The sequence below is a fragment of the Photinus pyralis genome, unplaced genomic scaffold, assembly GCF_008802855.1.
Source record: "Photinus pyralis isolate 1611_PpyrPB1 unplaced genomic scaffold, Ppyr1.3 Ppyr1.4_LG3a, whole genome shotgun sequence".
Taxonomy (NCBI): Eukaryota; Metazoa; Arthropoda; class Insecta; order Coleoptera; family Lampyridae; genus Photinus; species Photinus pyralis.
The window spans coordinates 5,184,147-5,203,411 of NW_022170509.1; the positions used below are offsets into that span (position 1 = coordinate 5,184,147).

General features: G+C 36.4%; 1 protein-coding gene across 2 annotated transcripts in view; it reads right to left on the minus strand.

Annotated features, from left to right (window-relative positions):
- Positions 1 to 17,507, minus strand: part of LOC116166217 (protein eva-1 homolog C) — a gene marked incomplete at its 3' end in the record, with an annotated part of 131,620 nt that extends 114,113 nt beyond the window's left edge. For both annotated transcript variants that reach the window (XM_031481083.1, XM_031481082.1), the window contains 1 exon segment: positions 17,251 to 17,507. In XM_031481083.1, coding sequence (XP_031336943.1) covers positions 17,251 to 17,317 — 67 coding nt within the window.
- Between the last annotated feature and the right edge of the window lie 1,758 nt (positions 17,508 to 19,265).

Here is a 19,265-nt window from a genome sequence, read left to right on the forward strand (position 1 = left end):
CAAATTCAAACTGAGAATAATTTAACTACATTTCAACGTCGAACACAAACTATAGTCAGAATTCCAAGACCGCGCCGGTAGTCTAACTAATCAATAGTAGGTGCACTTGTGATATGGGTGTATATTGCCTTTCTAGTGCGTTTTCGGCGAGAGTAAGTTAATTGGACATTTGAATTGGTTGCCCAAAACGCGTTTTAATTTCCCCCCGTCTTATATTTATTTACCTATAGTTATTCATTCTGCCTAAGCTTGTAGTTGGAATGTAAATTGTTGTAAAACAAGCTTATCGGAGTTTTTGTATATATACGTATAAAGGTTTTCACAGCCATTTACATAGCTTCACCGCTGTCACCTATAATCACGTATATACACAAAAAGTTCTTTAAAGACACGAAAAGAAAGTTTTCTCGCCTTACTGCAGTCCATGTATAAATGGTATCTTCGTGGTCTGGTCAGACAGGCCCAAGAGACTATACGCATTCCGAGGACATCTAAACACTTCAGAAAGCGAAGCTTGCAATGAAACTAAATAATATATGCTTTCAGATGTCAGTTATACGAAAGAAAGGGAAGATGAGGGTAATCTACTTATAGCAACGGATCGCGTTTTTCAGCTCACTTCATCCCTCAATATGAAAAATGACATACTCCTGCCTCAAATTTTGATTGGGTCCCTTGTAACTCCGTAACTGTGGACCTACGCAATTCGATCACTGGGTGGAGAGTATGTCTCTGTTGAATAGATACACCATCGAGGATGCATGTAACAGTGGTTGACATTGCATGAATAAGAATAGGTGTTGTTTTTGTGATATTTACCGGCAACCTCGAAAGTAAGCATGACTCTTTCATGCAAGTTTAAAAAACGAAACGCTGGCAACGATTTACAAAAACGCGGCGGTGACAATGACTTGTACCCAAAATCGCCATGAAACCTTTATTTTCATGCCTGCTTTATGTCACGAAAATGTTAGTTTCCATGACGCAGGCAGACGATACTACTTTTCCTGCCACCTGTCAAATTACCGGCCGCACCTGTTGTTGTGTTTGTACGTCTCGGAAGCACTTATGTATTAATCAATAAATAATTACACAAAACTTATTACTTTATTTTCAGTAGGTAACATAAACTTACAAGTTACATCGTAAAGTCGGGCAGGCATAAGTGAAGAGCCGATATATTACGTTCCTGCTTTACCGACCATATCTTGCAAGTGGCTCGATATATAACACTTTTCCCCTGTGCACAATGTAACTACAAAAAAAAACAGCAAAGAAAAAAAAATATTCTTACAAGTCTAATTTGAGGGGTGCGCGTCTCTGACGTCCAGATCTGCGCAATACTAACTCTGGTGTATTCGTACAAGTGTTTTCAACATTAGGATATTCGTTTTTAACTTGAACATTTGTTTCATCAGTAAAAGTATCGCTGTTAACGATTTGATCTGAGTTGTCTTTCTTTTTATCATCCTTGTTAGTGTCTAAACCAGATTCTAAAGTAATACTGGAACGCATTGGAGTAGAGGGAGTGGTAAATATGTTTGGAGTGTTTTCACCTAGTTTTTGCAACTGATTTATGTGCCTCCTCCACACTTCACCAGTATCGAGCTTGATGAGGTAATGCAATGCACCTAGTTTCTCAATTACTTTCCCAAATATCCATTTTGTCTTATGAATGTAATCCCTAACACCTACACGGTCTCCTACATTTAGTTTTCTTTGTGTCCATAACTGGGGTTTCCCCTTTGAAATCCTTTTTTCAGGAATTAATAAATCTAACCTGGAGCGAATTTCCCGACCAAACATTAATTTTGACGGACTTTGTTTAGTGACTATGTGTGGTGTCTTTCGGTAATGTAGTAAAAATTTTGCCAAATTGAGCTCTATATTGTTGTAGTTACACTTCATGGAACGTAATGCTTGTTTCAGCGTTTGGACGTAGCGCTCTGCTAGTCCATTTGTTGCTGGGTGGTATGGAGCACTAAATTTGTGAAAAATTCCGTTGGCTTGCATGAATTGCTTAAATTGGTATGAAGTGAATTGAGATCCATTGTCACTTACTAATACAGACGGCAATCCAAAAGTGGCAAAAATTTTTCTTAAAATTTCTATTGTATTATCAGTGGTAATTGATTTAAGTGTGTATACCTCAGGCCATCGAGTGTACGCGTCTACTAAAATAAAAAAGTAATGGCCCATAAATGGTCCGGCGAAGTCAACGTGTACTCTTTGGAAGGGTTTTGTCGCGACTTCCCATGGATGGTAGATGATTGGTGGCAAATTTCTAGATTTACCACACTCCGCACAATTGCTACACAATGACTCGATCTCTTTATCAATGCTAGGCCACCAGCAATATCCCCTAGCCAAGGATTTCATTTTGACAATGCCTAGATGGCCTACATGGAGTTCGTCTAAAACTTTAGTTCTTAATGTAGTGGGTATCAGAGTACGGTGCCCTCTTAAAACGCAACCGTTCTGTAAAGAAAATTCTTCAATATCAATACCAAGGACTGTTTTTGCATCGCCATTATTTTTCAGTGTATTAAGCAAATTTGGGTATTCTATTTTAGTTTCTTTTGCAAGATCAGTTATGGTAATAGGTAAAGTTTCAATTTGTAATACCTCAAAAATATCAGGTTCATCGCAGGTTGTTGGGTTTGTCGCTTCTAAAGGCAATCTAGATACAGCGTCTGCGTTTGCATGTAGTTTTGTATTTTTATATCTAATTTCGTAATCGAATGCTTGCAAGAAAACTGCGTAATGTTGCATACGAGTAGCAGCTAATGTTGGCAATGACTTTTTAGGATTTAGGATTTGCAATAATGGCTTATGGTCAGTGTAAAGTATAAATTTTCGACCATATAAATACTGAAAGAACTTCCTAACTCCATAAATGATTGAATAAGCTTCTTTGTCTATCTGTGAGTAGCGTTGTTGAGTGCTAGTTAAAGTTTGTGATGCGAATTGAATAGGTTTCTCCTCACCATTGGGAAAAATGTGAGAGATTACCGCTCCAACTCCATATGCAGATGCATCGGTCGCTAAAACTAGTGGCAATTGGGGGTTGTAGTGAACAAGTACTTTATCGCTCTGAATTTCATCTTTTATTTTCTGGAATGCGGTAGAACAAGATTTAGACCAAACAAACTTTACATCATCTTTCAGTAGATTATTTAGTGGTTGCAATACTGTACTTGAGTTTTGTAAGAATCTACCATAGTAGTTCACCAATCCCAAAAAAGCACGCAATTGTGATTTATCTTTTGGTTGTCTAGCATTATTTATGGCTTCAATTTTTGACTGTACCTTATGAATACCAAATTTGTCAATCTCATGTCCGCAATATTCTATTTTGTCTTCTAAAAATTGGCATTTACTTCTATTAATATGTATATTGTGCGATTGCATTGCATCAAGTACTTGCTTGAGTCGCTGAAGGTGCTCCGTGCTCATCATCATTCATACCAGTGATTTTGATGTCGTCTAAAAATACTGTAACACCCGGAATATCTCTCAATATGTTTTCTATTTCTCTCTGCCATATTGCAGGTGCAGAAGCTAAACCGTATAACATTCGGGTACATTTGTACAATCCTTTATGAGTATTTAAAGTAAGTAGATGAGCGTCTTCAGGTCTCACTTCCATATGCAAAAATGCTTGACTTATATCTAGCTTTGTAAACCGCTCGCCACCTGCCATTGAAGAAAATAGTTCATCAATGGTAGGAAGTGGGTGTTCGTCTACCTGAATATTGGGGTTTAATGTAATTTTAAAGTCCCCACATAATCGTATTCTCCCATTACTTTTAGCAATTGGTACCACGGGTGTAGCCCAATCTGAACGTTCAACTTTTATAAGTATTCCCTGGTCTACCAGCATCTCAATCTCTTTTTCAACCCTATGTAATAGAGAAAATGGTACCTGCCTAGCCTTAGCAAAAACTGGAGTGGCATTTGGTTTTAACTTAATACTGGCTACATTTTTTATCTTACCAATATCATCATTGAAAATGGAGTATTTATCTAACAAATCAAATAACTTTGTATTTACCCCATCCTTCTCCTGCAATGCATTTATCTGCAACTGAATATCAAGTTGCCTAATCCATTCTCGTCCGAGAAGTGGTAATCCACACTTCTCGCTGTCAACAATGTATAAATTTAGCATATTTTCGACTGTTCCCAGCTCAACTTTTACTGTGATGTAACCTAAAACATTAAGGTTATTTTGACAAAATGATTTCAAAGTTAAATCAGTACGCATAAGAGATAAACCTGGAAATAAATTTTTAAATTGTTCTTTGGTCATAATTGTAACAGCAGCAGCACTATCGAGTTCGAACTTTATGAACTTGTCGTTGACTTTTAGTGTTTGGGTAAACTTCTCTCGGTAGCGACAATCTTCGACTTGCATGATTTCTTCAGCATTTGTAATTGCGCCTAGCTCTTCATTGTCGTCGTCTATCTTTCTCACCGTTCCTTTATTCTTCTCAGCATTCTTCGCCTTTAAGCACATTCGGGAGAGATGTCCTTTCTTCTTACAATAGTTACACATTGTAGTAGAATGATGGCACTTATTCGCCAGATGTCGATCTGACCCACACCGAAAGCACGTATTCACGTTCTTTTGAGAACTACTTTCTCCAGATGTAGAAGCTGTACTTGTGGTAGTACTCGCCTTTCGATGAAAAGCTTTAACAGAGTTGATACTTTTATGTATCTCCTTGATGTAATTCTGCAGAATCTCGTGCAGTTAGTTCCATGCCTTGTGCAATTTCGACCGCCTTTTCAAATGTTAACTTCTCAGTTTCCAGTAGCCTTGATTGTATTTTGGTGCTTCGTAAACCGAACACAAATTGATTTCGTAATGCCGTTTTTAGGTAGTCTCCAAATTTGCAATTAACGGCTAACTTCTGAAGCGCAGCTACAAACTCCCTTATAGGTTCGCCTTCGCCTTGATCTCTCTTACGAAACCGAAAATTTTCCGCGATTTCCAATGGTTCGGGGGCCCAATGTTTCTGCATAAGAGTAGTGATTTCTTCGTAAGTTTTTGTTTCAGGTTCGCTGGGAGCACATTTGTCGCACAGTATGTCGTAAGCTACTGGTCCCATGTAATGCAGTAAATACGGTAACTTCGACTCTTCTTTTACATGAAAGACAGTAAATGCAACTTCTAACCTTTTTATCCAGCGTAACCAATTTGTTTTTCCAACGTCAAATGCTTCAATACTGAATATTGTCTGTACTTGCACTGTAGGTGCACTAGCGGCAACTTGGGCTTCATTTGTAGCACGTGGTTGTTCTGTATTAGGCATCGTACTCGTAATTTCCGTAAAGAATCTTGACAATATTTACCGCCTCGTCGCCAACTGTTGTGTTTGTACGTCTCGGAAGCACTTATGTATTAATCAATAAATAATTACACAAAACTTATTACTTTATTTTCAGTAGGTAACATAAACTTACAAGTTACATCGTAAAGTCGGGCAGGCATAAGTGAAGAGCCGATATATTACGTTCCTGCTTTACCGACCATATCTTGGAAGTGGCTCGATATATAACACCTGTCACTTTACCGGCCGCACCCGTCACTTTTCCTGCCGTGCCTGTCACATTGCTAAATGTGTATAATGACTCCTGTCATCATTGACCGATTGGCATAAATCAAAAGTTCCGTATGAAAGTTGAAATTTGATATTAAAATACGATTTTGGGTAAAATGTAATACAAAACTCGTCAGTAAAATGACATTACTTGACTCGGAAATTAAAGTACTCGGCCCCAAAGGGGCCTTGTACATACTTCAACATTTCCTCGCCAGTAATGTGTCATTTTCCTGACTTTTATGTACATAACTATTACATAATTGTAGAAAGTGCTATCGAACACTCGTTTCATGCCAGAATAACATGCTAATAAAATGTAAATTTCGAAAAGAATTTACACTTATGAGGGTAGAGTGAAAACACTGTACCCATAACTGCTATAGATACTGTAAGCCGTAAGGTGAATTTAATTAGGTATACTTACTTTATTTATTTACAAATAATTAACGATAAATTTATAACAGTCTTAAAATGAAATTGTTATTATTCGTGCTAGCGAACAGGCGTGTTTTGCGACTGCACCTCAAGAACTTTTCAATTTTACGGAAACTACTGTTTTACAATTGATAACTAAAATCAACTAAAAAGTGTTGAAGTGCATCAATTGATAAATTGTTGTAAAATCGAGTTTTCTTCTGCGTATTATTTGGAATTTATGGAGGAATTATCCATGGATTCTCTACTATCATCCAGGTCAGCTTAGTTAATATATTTGTAACCGGTACTCCTGAGGATCCTCAGTCGGAGGTGGATGAAAATATCAATGATGATAATTTACCAATAAGCCAATAACCAAAGATAATATTTTGCGCCTGGGAAAAACTTCACCTAATGATCAAAGCGAGGATCAAAGCAAACCTCGTCCACTTCGTATTAATTTTCCAACTGCTACTATCACTATCAAAGTTTTGCGTAACAAGAATAAACTAAAAGATAATCCGGGATTCAAGAATATTACAATTGACAGCGATCAAACTCCGTACCAAAGGCAATTATACTTACTACGTACCGCCAGGTCAACGCTCAATGATCGCGCGCCAACGGTGAGGCCAATCTCACAATTAAATACATACACAGAGTCCCAATAATCGTAAAAAAAAACTAGAATCTTCCAACAACAGCAACCTTCTATGTTATTTTCAAAATGTTAGAAACCTAGGGATTTTTTTGCATCTATTAGTGTTTTTGAATTTGATATAATCTGTCTTGTTGAAACGTGGTTCATAGAAACAGTTCGGAATATTTTTCACTATCGGGTTCATCGTTGTGACCGTAACTTTGACCGTACTAGTGCATCTCGAGGGGGAGGAGTATTAATTTGTTACCAAACAAGAAATTCTTGTCGAAACAATTAACCTAACCAACCTTTTAATCGCACTTAGTTCAATTGAAGTGATGGGTTGCAAATGCATGTTTGGATCCACAACCTTCCATATCTATACGCATTATATATTCCTCGTACTCCAACCGTCGAGTCCCTGGTAACTGACCGATGACTTCACTACAGTTTACTCTCATACCAGAAATCTTCTGATTGTTGGTGACTTCAACTTACCGAATTTCTACAATTCATCGTACGAAGAAGGCGCCAGTCGAATTCTACAGAATTTTATGGATTATATGAATATATTACAACATAACAGTTTTTTAAGGCTAATCGAATACTAGATCTCGTGCTCTCTAACATTAAATGTACTGTACTACGTGAAGAACTTCCTTTGGCACAAGAAAACGTTTTACATCCATCACTTAAAATTGAAATTAATTTAGGATGTGATAGACATGTAGATTTTTCCTTAATTTGGTAAATGCGCGATATAATTATCGCAACGCTGATTGTAAGCTCATTTATTGAATACTAAGTGGCGCCTATCCGAATTACTTTTACTGTTTCAACAAGGTACATTATATTCCGATTTTAGTGACAAATATGTTCAACGAGAGCGACTTTTTCAGTAGAGGAGTAATTGCATAGAAATATATCTTCTCTCAACACTGGTCTCCATCTACGATGAGGCTGAGCATACAAACAAAAAAGTCAAATGAGAAACCCTTATATTAATCGGGGATGCTTCTTTTTTCTGATTTAAATCACATTTACGCAAGTTTGATAAATTACGCAGTCACCAAAAAATTATTCTCTCTCGATAATGATCCATCTTTCTCCGAATTCTTTTAATAAAAAATCGTTTTCTTTTTAGGAAATAGACACACTTCAGTATACATACGCGTGGTAGTGTCACACAGTTGTTTTGCTTCCTTCAATAATTTAAAATTTTAAATTGCTTTTCATTTCTTCCTAACTACAAGGAATACGTTTTTTATTACATCTACGCTTCCACATTTCTTTTCATTAGAATATTATTCCGTAATTAATGGAGATGTATTGCAGGGAAATTGTTATTCATTGCGTTCATTGGTACGATATACATATTTTATACGAAAGAGGCTCCCGGCGCGCTGTTTTGGACAACTCGTCTGAAGTTTCTCCAAGTCATGGAACCGCAAAGCGCTCGGATGTAAGCAAATTTTTTCGCTAAAGCAATCGAAGAGCGAATATTCTTCTGCGTGTAAGATAAGAAATATTGCTCAAATTACACATAGATCTAATTTGTTACAAGTTAAAGTCAATAAACCAGAGCAGAGCGCCTCGGTGTGACCCTACGCGGTCATTGGATTTGACCCATTTTCAATTGTCTTGTTACATGTGGTATATATGTGAACTGTGCAAAGTTTGAACCGAATAGGTTCAAGCGTTTGCCAGAGACAGAGAGGCATGACCCTACGAGGTCATTGGATTTGACCCATTTTCAATAGGCTCGTTACATGTGGCATGTGGTCAACTGTGCAAAGTTTGAACCAAATCGGTCCAAGAATTTGGGAGTTGACAGTTATCGTGTTCACGGACACCATGGACCCTGTTATGTGGTCACTTAATAATTGAAAATTTATTTGAAGTTTGTTGATGGCCATGTCTTGCGTAGTTAGCGTCCATCCTGTATGTCCCTTTCCTTGTTTGTTTCCCTGTTATCGTGTGTCTGTTATCTGAGCGCGCCAGATATTAAATTTGGAAAATAACTTTCACTTCATTCTCGCCATTTTATAATTCATACGTGGGCGACAGAGAACGAATGTTCAAAGTTTTCATAATATACAAATCTATTATTTCTGGATAAATTGATATCACCGGTCCTACCAGCAGTCAGCTGGATTAAAACCACAACATAATCGGAAGCGGACCATTGGCCGGCGAATTTGGTTGCAGTCAGCAGCCCAAATACTAAAATACTTACCAGTAGTACCATCCACATCTTTGGGTGCATATAACCGCCGCCGCCACAGGGTGCACCCGCCGACGCCATTCAGGCGTCAAATTATACCAACTGGTTGTACCAACAGAGCTGCTTGAATCACCTTCGGATTGCGTAACAATATAATCTAGTCTACGTTATGTTTGATTGTGTTTTGTCTTAAATGGTTGCTGCTTGTTTATGTTTAAAATTATTTATATTTATAAAGAGTGCGTCTTACTCTCCTGTTATAATTTAAAACTTATTCTTATAATATACAAATCTATCTAGCATAGTCCTCGTACGCGTATGAATTACTATTTCTTATCCGCGGACCAGGCTGAGACTTCCCTTACATTAAGGGTGCTCTCTCCTGTGCCTACAACCCCCCCTATAAAGCTTGCATCGCTTTGCTATGCCGCTTAATAAATCTATGGCATTTATATATTTGAGAAATTAACGCACTAAGAACTTTTTAGGTAGGTTGTTAAAAATGAGATCTATGAATGTAGGTGACCACTTGATCTACCGTTCATTAAAACGCCGTCGTTTGCTAGGTGCTAAGTGTGCACCTAATTAAAAGTACCGCGTAATTAGCAGTCTTGTCAGGTTGAATTCCCTCATAGATCAGTAAAATGAAACATGGAATAAAAATTGAAACCAAATGAGGGGCCAGATATTTCATTACTTTAATAAACTGCAGTTTAAGGTATATTGCTACGAACCTTTTTGTCTTTTCAGCCACTTCACGGTCGACTTATTTAGAGAAACCACATGTTACCGATCGAAATTAAATCTGGTAATTAGATTTTATTGAGAAAATCCTGGGCAGGGTCATACAGACGGGGCTTTATTTTCGTCTTAATAGCACTACTTATGAGAACAAAAAAACAGTTCGATCGCGTTAGTTTTTACAAATATAAAACGACTTACTGTTTCCCTCCTCGAATGAATTTGGTAAATATTTAATGCACAAAGCAAATCTTTGTTTGTGTGACATAAAATGTACTTCATCAAACAAAATCCCGAATGTTTCAAAAGACGTATTTAATAACATTAGATGCGGCCACTAATCGTTTTAAGGGTGGTGCGTATTATAGGAACATAATATTTGTTTTCTTACTGCTAGTCACAGTCTCATCATAAAATGAGGTTGTAAAGCTAACAAAGAGTGACTGTCACGAAGATAGTCGAAAATATTTTTTAGTGCATTTTCACCTCGACTTTCACTTAAAAAATAAAAGCTCGAATAAAAGGTACACTTTTTCGCTTTTGATATCTGTTTGTCTGTCTATCTGAGTCACAATGGCTCCGGAACTATACACCACTTACAGATTTGGCATTGGTATCATTCGATCAGAAATTATTTCATGTTTGTATTCTAGTTAAGGCGAAATGTTCATAAGGGCTATTAAAATCGAAAAAACCAATTTGAAAGTGCACTCTTCGCCTCTTGCTCACAAGCGGCGTAACGATTTTTTTTATTTTGCGTTTCGTGGCGAAGTCCCCTTTTATTTTATTTTGTGCAGTGTGCATTACATTGTAACATTTTCATTTGCCAAGTTTCATTCGTCATATGTTTAAGGTTTTGGAATCTTCGCGTTCAGACATTTACTTAATAAGTAGGTAGGTAAGTTAGAAATCAGGGTTTTCATAAGTCTTCTGAATGGTCGCCAAATTACAGAAATTCCATCAAACAAATTGTAAATCAGCATATGCATGATGAAAGCGCATTTTTGGTAATGCAGATCAGTATTTTATTAGCAAAGTTTAAAATTATCGATCTCACGAGTAATCTAACTCAAAATAGACTAGAGCCTGCTATATATATAATAGAAAACTTTTAGTGAAAATTTAAGGTCTCTAGCAATTGTAATTGCTGAGATCTCAGCCGGCCAGCCAGCCAGCCAGCCATAACGAATGTAATAGCGTATTTTTTTCAAAAATGCTGTAAAAATAAGATACGTGGTGTAATTATAAAATTGCAAACATTACATGTAATTAGATAGGTCTGACACACTTGTTGGTTATATTGATCTACCTACTAAATTTCTAAACCCGGGAATGGTATCGGTAATTAGCAACCATTCCATACCGAGAATGCTTCTTTTATCCAATTGTATATCTGACCCAGCTGGAGAAAACTAGAAGTTTACAGTTAATTGCTCCACTGACAATGGATGGATATTTTATGAAATACCTACCTAATTTTCTAATCAAATACCGTACGAACCACTTGATCTTTAAAAATACGAATGGAGCTGCAAGTGTTTTTTTGCTTTGAATGTGCGTTAATTCCAAATCACATTTTCGCGGAATTTGAAACTTTTTTGAATCTACATAAAAGATGATGTAAAACTAAAGCCTTCTAGGCGGAGGAGGGCATGTGATTTACATTTTAATAATTTATTTCCTCAATCATAATCCTAAAAATTCTCAGAGACAAAGTGAAATACGAACATCTCCAAAAGGTGTGTAACTTCAAAGAATTCATTAAATTAATGCGTTTTTATGATTTTTAAAAACTAATCACCCACCACCCTGCAATTCAAAGATCCGGAATGCAATTATGTACTGGTTCTCATTATCGATTAGTATCGCATCGCAGACGGCAGAATACATAGTCAACAAGTACGCTTACGTAATTTGGGAAAACATTTATGAATTATGAACCTCAAATCCACGATTAAGGAAATTACTAAATTTTGTCCCATGAAACATCAATTACGAAACTTGTTTAGCCTCAATTATCTCTTGGTTTTGAGCTTCAATAAAGGGGTCATAAGGTTAGCAATGAACAATTCCAGCAACGTGACGTCATCATCGGTATAAGTATAACCATTGAATAAAAACACTATTTTTATTCAATGGTATAACCATTGAATATTATTCAATGGTATAACCAAAACGGAAAAAGTTATCAAGCAACGATGGTTCGAAAATAATAATGTGGACACATCAGGCGACGGAGGTTTCAAAATGTTCTACAGATTTCCACACTTGAGACACATTTCTGTAACATTTCGCTCATATTTTCATCACTTTATGAAATATTTCTTAATTTTGCGTGCTTTTCCAACTAGTCCAATAGCTTCGCTTTACGTGGAAGTCAATATTCTCCCTCTGACTCTCCGCCGAAAACAGATAACTGTAAATTATTATTTAAACGTGTCTTCGGACGATCACACATCCCAATTACTACAATTAATTCGAATACATGAACGTTGGAGAGAACAGTGGGCGGGGTTCGAGTCATTCCTGAAGAAAGTCAAACCTGATTTGGGCCCATTCTTTTTTCTTGACATAAGACATTCGAAATTGACTAAATTATATAGGACACAGAAATACAACTTATTGCGGAAACAAACAGTCACGCAACATACACTACAATGACAGGTCCACCCAATAAAGTTACACGTCCCCAAACGCAAAAACCTAAACAGCATTACTGACTCACAACATACTGTAATACCTCCACCTTTAACACAAGCAACCACACAAATACAACTTACTGAACAAACAAACACAATAAATACAAGTAACGCAACATACAATACAATGGCAGATTCGTCCAATAAAGTTACACGTCCTAGCACAGCTAAAAATCACAAAAATTCTTTCTACTCTGAAACACACCACGTTATCACATTATTTACAACCCACTCGTATTCGACACAAACGCAAAGCCAAACAAACACTTACACAATAAACAACACCACTTAATTAAATTGCTAAATTTGTACAAAATGTGTGTTTTTAATTTATTATTTTTATTTTTGATTATTTTTATTTATTTTTTTTAACATCATTTATCAAATTATAAAATTTAGAACTCGACAAAACTTGACTAGACGAACGGCGTACAGACAAACACTAATCGTTACTTGATTTTAATCCGTGGGATAAGTTAACCAGGCTAGACCTGAGTTCTGACAAGAAAGACTGACCGTAATAATAATAATACTCTCACAGTCCCACCCTAGGGACCAGCAGTCACTAGGCTGCTCCGTGGATTCTGGGAGGGGCATACAGACATCGCCGCCCTAAACCACGTCGGGCAGTCGTGGTGAAACAGCCCTAGATACAAGAAAACACACCATCAACTTCGATGGATGTAGATTCACTACAAAGAAGACACCCACCCAGATACTCAAGTGACAAACGGAGGCAAACAACAATTATTCCGATTCCAAAACCTGGAAAAGATGCAACCAAACCTGTTAATTATAGACCAATATCACTAACATCCTGTTTAAGTAAAATTGTGGAAAGGGTGGTAAACGACATATTGATGTGCATGTTGGTGTCTAAATCTAAATCTAAAAGTTGCACATCTATTCACGTCTTCGGGTCTGTGAAGACGGTTTACTTAAACACACACAAGATAAGACCTCGGATAGGAGGAAACAGGTAGTAACAAAATGTAAGAAACATAGGAAAAACACATGTACCTAATGGTTAAATTTTGAAACAACAAATAAACGACGTTCTTCAGAATTTGTCCAGTGTAGTAGTCCTGACGAACTGGAGGATAATTTTCTGGTTATTTGGAGACAGTGCTTCTTCCAGTGTGAGTGGCACCCGTACCGCTCTTCTTACATTCTGGTACCTCACGCATTCTAACAATAAATGAGAAACGGTGATCTCAGTGTCGCATAGGTCACTGGAAATAGAATGCGTGAGGTACCAGAATGTAAGAAGAGCGCTACGGGTGCCACTCACACTGGAAGAAGCACTGTCTCCAAATTAGCAGAAAATTATCCTTCAGTTCGCCAGGACTACTAGATTGTACAAAGAATTCTGAATGTAGTTTTGTATTTTGTCGATTTCTACGGTTTTGAAAATCGGAAAATTATAACTAATAGTATGAACAGATACAGTATTTTTTCTCTAAAAAAACGTATTTAGACTTTTGCTCTAAAATAATTAGGGGAGCTAGTAATTAGTTATAAAGAAATTACCACTGAAATCCCTATGCTGCGTCGCGCTAGGCACCACTCTGTATAAGTTTCTTAATACATTAATCATTTAGCTGGACATTCCTAGCAGATTTAACTTATAGAATAGCGAGTAGCGGTCTATGCGGTCAGACACCGCCGTCAAAATATCCACAAAGAACGCATAAAATGTTCCCGTTTACAACTTAACTTAATTTTGATTAGGTTCATTAATGTAGCAAGGTTTAAGGTTATCGACTGTTGAATACGACTGTCTGAATCCAGCCTGGAATTCGTGAAGGAGTTTTCTCGTTTCTTCCCATAGCGCTAATCTTTCTTGGAGCAGGCCGGTGAATGGCTTAGAAACGGTGTTTGAAAAAGATATTCCTCTGTAGTTTGCGAACGAACTAGTTTCTTTTTTATGTATGGGAAAAATTATTGATTGATTAAATGCAATGGGTATACGCCCACTATCGTAAATATGGTTAAAGCGCTTCAGCAACTTTTCCAGCAACACATGGGGCATGTTCTTGTAAAACTCATTGGGATCCTTTCGATACTAGGTGCTTTATTACACTTCGTTTTAACAAGTACCTGGCTTAACTATTCTATAGTAAAAGGGGCATCTAGAATTTCGTCCGTAATGTAGGGTTCTGCATACATCACTTGGGTAGACTCGATTGCGCTATGGAGATAGAACAATAAAGAACTTAATGATCTAGCAGTAGCTAGTGAACGCTGCGCTTGATCATAATCTTCATATCAACTCTAGCAAATCGTCTGTTATGATTTTGGACGTGATCAGGTTCGTGCTAGTACTATATACCCTTAATTAAAATAAAAATTCAAGACACGGAATTAACTCTGTAATTGGGCACAACCCTGTTGAGAGCCCAGAATAAGAGAGGGACAAAATATACTAATATATAAATATCACTATAAATGGTCTAGTCGAAAGGGTATCTCAAGGGCTTATATCCACACTAATTTTGCCGTGGCAAGTGGAAAACCGTTTCCTTATGAAAATACACGTCTTAAGGAAAAAAAATTATAACTTTTTTTTATTGTTCGATATCGATGCATATTTAAATCAATATCTAATATCAGACTAAATGGAATATCCCAAGCAGTGTTTCAATTGCCTGTGTCGCACAGCGATGCAAGCTTTTTAGGTGAGTCGATGTCTATCATATTCATCTCCATCTCCCCTCCCTTCAATTGTAACGTCACTCTTATCAATGTATCCGCTTCAGAACTTGATGCGTGAAGCATTGAAATTTAAGCATATTATTATTAACATTCAATTCATTTTACAAATTAACTGCAGCTTAGAAAACGAAGTCATAGCCTCCTTTACCTATCGCTCAAAAACACATATGATTTGAACTACCGAAAAGTAAACCTACCTTACTATACTGGGGTTACGAAAAATCTATAAAGGGCAAATACTAAATAATCACCTAATAAACAAAGATTTACAGCTGCTCTAATAGTGGAATTGATCCCACCGAGCTCATCGACTACAGCTTTCCCGCAGAAAATTCGCCATTGACTCTACATACTATTTCGATGGCGTAAAATACACAGCATTCCTCTCAGCTTAAAAGAATTTTCGCCCTAAACAAAAGCGGCAGCAATGTAAATGTAGGTACTTAGCAGTCGGACTTTATTTACTCTGTCATGGGCATGGACAACAAGAATTTTTTTTATTTAGATACGATTAAAGGTGATTTTATATAAGCGAAAAGTTTTAAAAACGTCCGATACTATCTGAAAATATACCTAAGGCTAAAAGCTATCTTTTTACTTTTACCGGTTGGATAAGATTATTAGAATGTAGGTACAGGATCGGAAAACTTACATCAGTGTACATTTTTCTCAGTTTTTCGCCTTATGCTTCGACAAATTTATACCCTTTCTTGATTTCCACTCATTAAAGTTTGAATACTTTATACGTAATGAAGTCCTCCATTTTTTGGTTCGTTGAGATTCTTTGAAATGTTAAAAGGAACTCAAATGACGGTAATATTAATTTTTAATTCTTCGTTCAACTTCACATTCATGTGATATTTTTAGCATAGCCTGATGATGGGTGGTTAACCCGAAATCGATTACTTTATAGAAACAATAAAACATTTGTGGTCCCTTTTAATATTTCAAAGAATTTGAATACTTTATTCATCTTGAAATGGATGTCGATCCAGAAAACGGTCTAAGTATGTGTTACTTAAATTTTCAATCTCAGAAGATTACGGAAAACGAAAGAATTCTTTGGTTTATGACAACAAAAAATAGACAACAGTTTATCATCCAGTCCAGAAACGTATTTCTGGAAGTACCTACATCGCAAGGATTGTGAATTTTGCGGCGACAAGCTTAACGTATTTGTTTTGTTGAAACATATAAAAGCCCTTTATTAAAGCAGGTTATTGCTACATTAACTAATCAAATTAAGGCCAGGTGTTTTTATTTTCAGGCGGGCCACTCAACTTTTTATTTACCTTTCACGTACACTTAAAGTACGCATATTAATGCGTGCCGCCAAATTTTCACGCCCAATTTAGCACATTGAGAAATTTGTTTTGTAGGGTTGAGAAAACTTTATTCTAATATGATTTGTTAACCACTGTACTTCAATTAAATTTCGGAGCCCCTACAAAGAACCTCACGAGTATAGGGTAAAGGAGTTAGGGTTAAAATGGATATTAAATGGACACCCTTAAACTTTGTTTTAAACTATTAATGAGGTAAGTTAACTAATTTATGGAAGTAGCTAGTGTAACAAGTTAGTCCAAGATTTCAAACGCCTATTAAGATTTTGGTCTTCATTGCTTGGAAGAGGGTAAAATCTTAAAATACTTCATCACTATTAAGTTCTAGAATTACCAATTAACTTGCCAAATGTTTGCGTCCTTCGCTAAGTAAGCCTTTATCGAAGGGGTCTCACTTTTTTATTCCCACTTACGGCACGTTTTAGCCGTTATTAAAATATCTTAGCTAAAGGTTTTCATTCAGTTGAGAATTAGGTCAATATTAATGTGTACTAAGTGAAAACGCAGAAGTTCGTAAACCTTATGTGTAAGTAAACAGGGAATTTGCCCTAAAGTAATGCTTAAAAGGCAGAGAATTGTTTTACACATCTTCAGCATTCATGCTCTTAATTCTGTATTGTCAAACTTCAAGGTAAATACTGAAGAGTTTTGCAACCACACATCCTCAAAATGCAAAAAATGTTTGCTAACAGCGGGATAATTGGCACTTTATATGTACATTTGTTTTTGACGATTAAAACCGCATTTAGAGGCGAAATATCTCATTTAGATCTCTATTTGCTGGCTCTATTGACTTTCCAACTATTCGAAAACACAAAAGGCAACTATTACACACAGAAATTACTTGTAAATCAAGAATTACCTAAATTGTCAGCTGCGGTTACACCAAAAACAACGCCAAGAAGCACCAAAATTCCATCGTATCTCATGGTACAAGTCACCCACTCAACACAAATGTCATAAAGTTTTAGTTGACACTTTTAAGAAAGAAAGTCATGCATGAGAAGTGAACAAATCTTAATTAAATGTGACCGTTCTGAAAAGCTAGCATCTCTGAATACATTTCGCTAATGGACTTTTATTCAAGAGCAAAAGACATATCGCTCTACCTACTTTCTAACGAAGGGTGTAGAATAGACTGTCGGTTTGGTTGTGAGCAATGAGCAACCCTCGGTTAAGAGATCAGATCTGGACCAAAATGAGCCGAAGTTCGGCGATTTACAACGAACTGAGAATCTATAGCAAAATTCCGTTGGACACACCGCAGCTCGAGTCCTGGAATTTAAAGCTTTATAAGCATCTTACTTTAACTTGGGGATGAGGAACTTGCAACTTTTATGTTCCCTTTTCGCCGTCTGTTCATTATAATTCAGCTTGCCAAGTCCACACAATTCATTACAATAAAAACGATATATCTATCCATTTCTAAACTGTCTGCATTTGTAACGGTCTAAACAAAACAAGTCACTAATTTAGTTTTTATTTGTGCTGTCGCAAAGAGGGCGTATAAACACCGTTTTTATTTTAACATGTATTTGCCTAAACGAACAAATTTTCACCTCTAAAATCCCACCCTGGAAATATCGATAAATTTCGTGATAAAAGCTGAGGATTTATGTTACGGGGTTGAAAAGTAATTTTCAGTTTTCTTTATCAAATGCAGTATGCACTTGACATGAATCAATTCACCGTGCAGGTTGTACGGTTGTTAATTAATTTCTGAAACTGCGTTTTCACAAGTCAAAGTCGATTATTAATTGCGTGTGTAGCGTTGTGATATTGTACACTGTACAGATATAAAGACTTTTATTTCCCTGAAGCATTGGCAGTTAATCCATTCGGCACATCATAGAGGGGCCATATTTCCTTCCAGTGAATTTTTTATGCAATACTTTCACGATAATTGGAAGAATAACTGGTAATGGGAGAGTGACGAACCTGCTCTATATTTAGACCACGACCTTCGCGCTGCATAACTTTCCACTTGAGGGGGGTTTTTACTTTTTGCTGCCACGAAAATTGCCAAATACCTTTCCGTTTTATCTCGTTAAAGTGAATCTAATCTAACTTCAAAGTTACCTTCATCGATCTACCAATTAGTTAATTATTCCCTAAGTCATTTACAGGGGCTTCAGCAAAGGAATCTTGCCCTTCCAAATTTACCGCCCATGTTACGTTAAGCTCGCAGATTTTCCGACTTAGGCGCTTCCTCTTCAATATGAAAATATTAAATAACTTTAAAGTATTTTGTTGATAAGTAATCCGGTTTAGAGAGACTTTATAAAAATAAATTCCCGTGCATGAGGGTACCCACATTTCTAACTAAACAATTTATTTAAAAAAAATTATTAAAAAAAAATTGTATCTGACGGATAATCAAAGCGCACAAATTATTAATGAAATAATGAGAATTACCTACGTACATCATTCCTATCCCGTAAGTTACAAAACAAGTTGTAAATCAGCATATGCATGATTAAAGCGCATTTTTGGTAATGCAGGTGAGTATTTTATTAGCGAAGTTTAAAATTATCGATCTCACGAGTAATTTTGGCTGCGTTAAATAATTAATTTTATTTAATTTCAATTGACGGTACGTCTTCATTTTGTAAAACAAATCACAAAGTAAATAATAAGTTTTTCTACTGGTAGCGCTATCTAACGGTAAAATTATAGCACCTCCGAAACCCATATCGAAATTATTTTCTTCAATTATCGATCTCATAAGTAATCTAACTCAAAATAGACTAGTGCCTGCACATCTACACTATAGCAGAAAGCTTTTAGTGAAAATTTGAAGTCTCTAGCTATTGTAGTTGTGGAGATCTAACGCGGACAGCCGGCCTGCCAGCAATGACGAATATAATAGCGTATTTT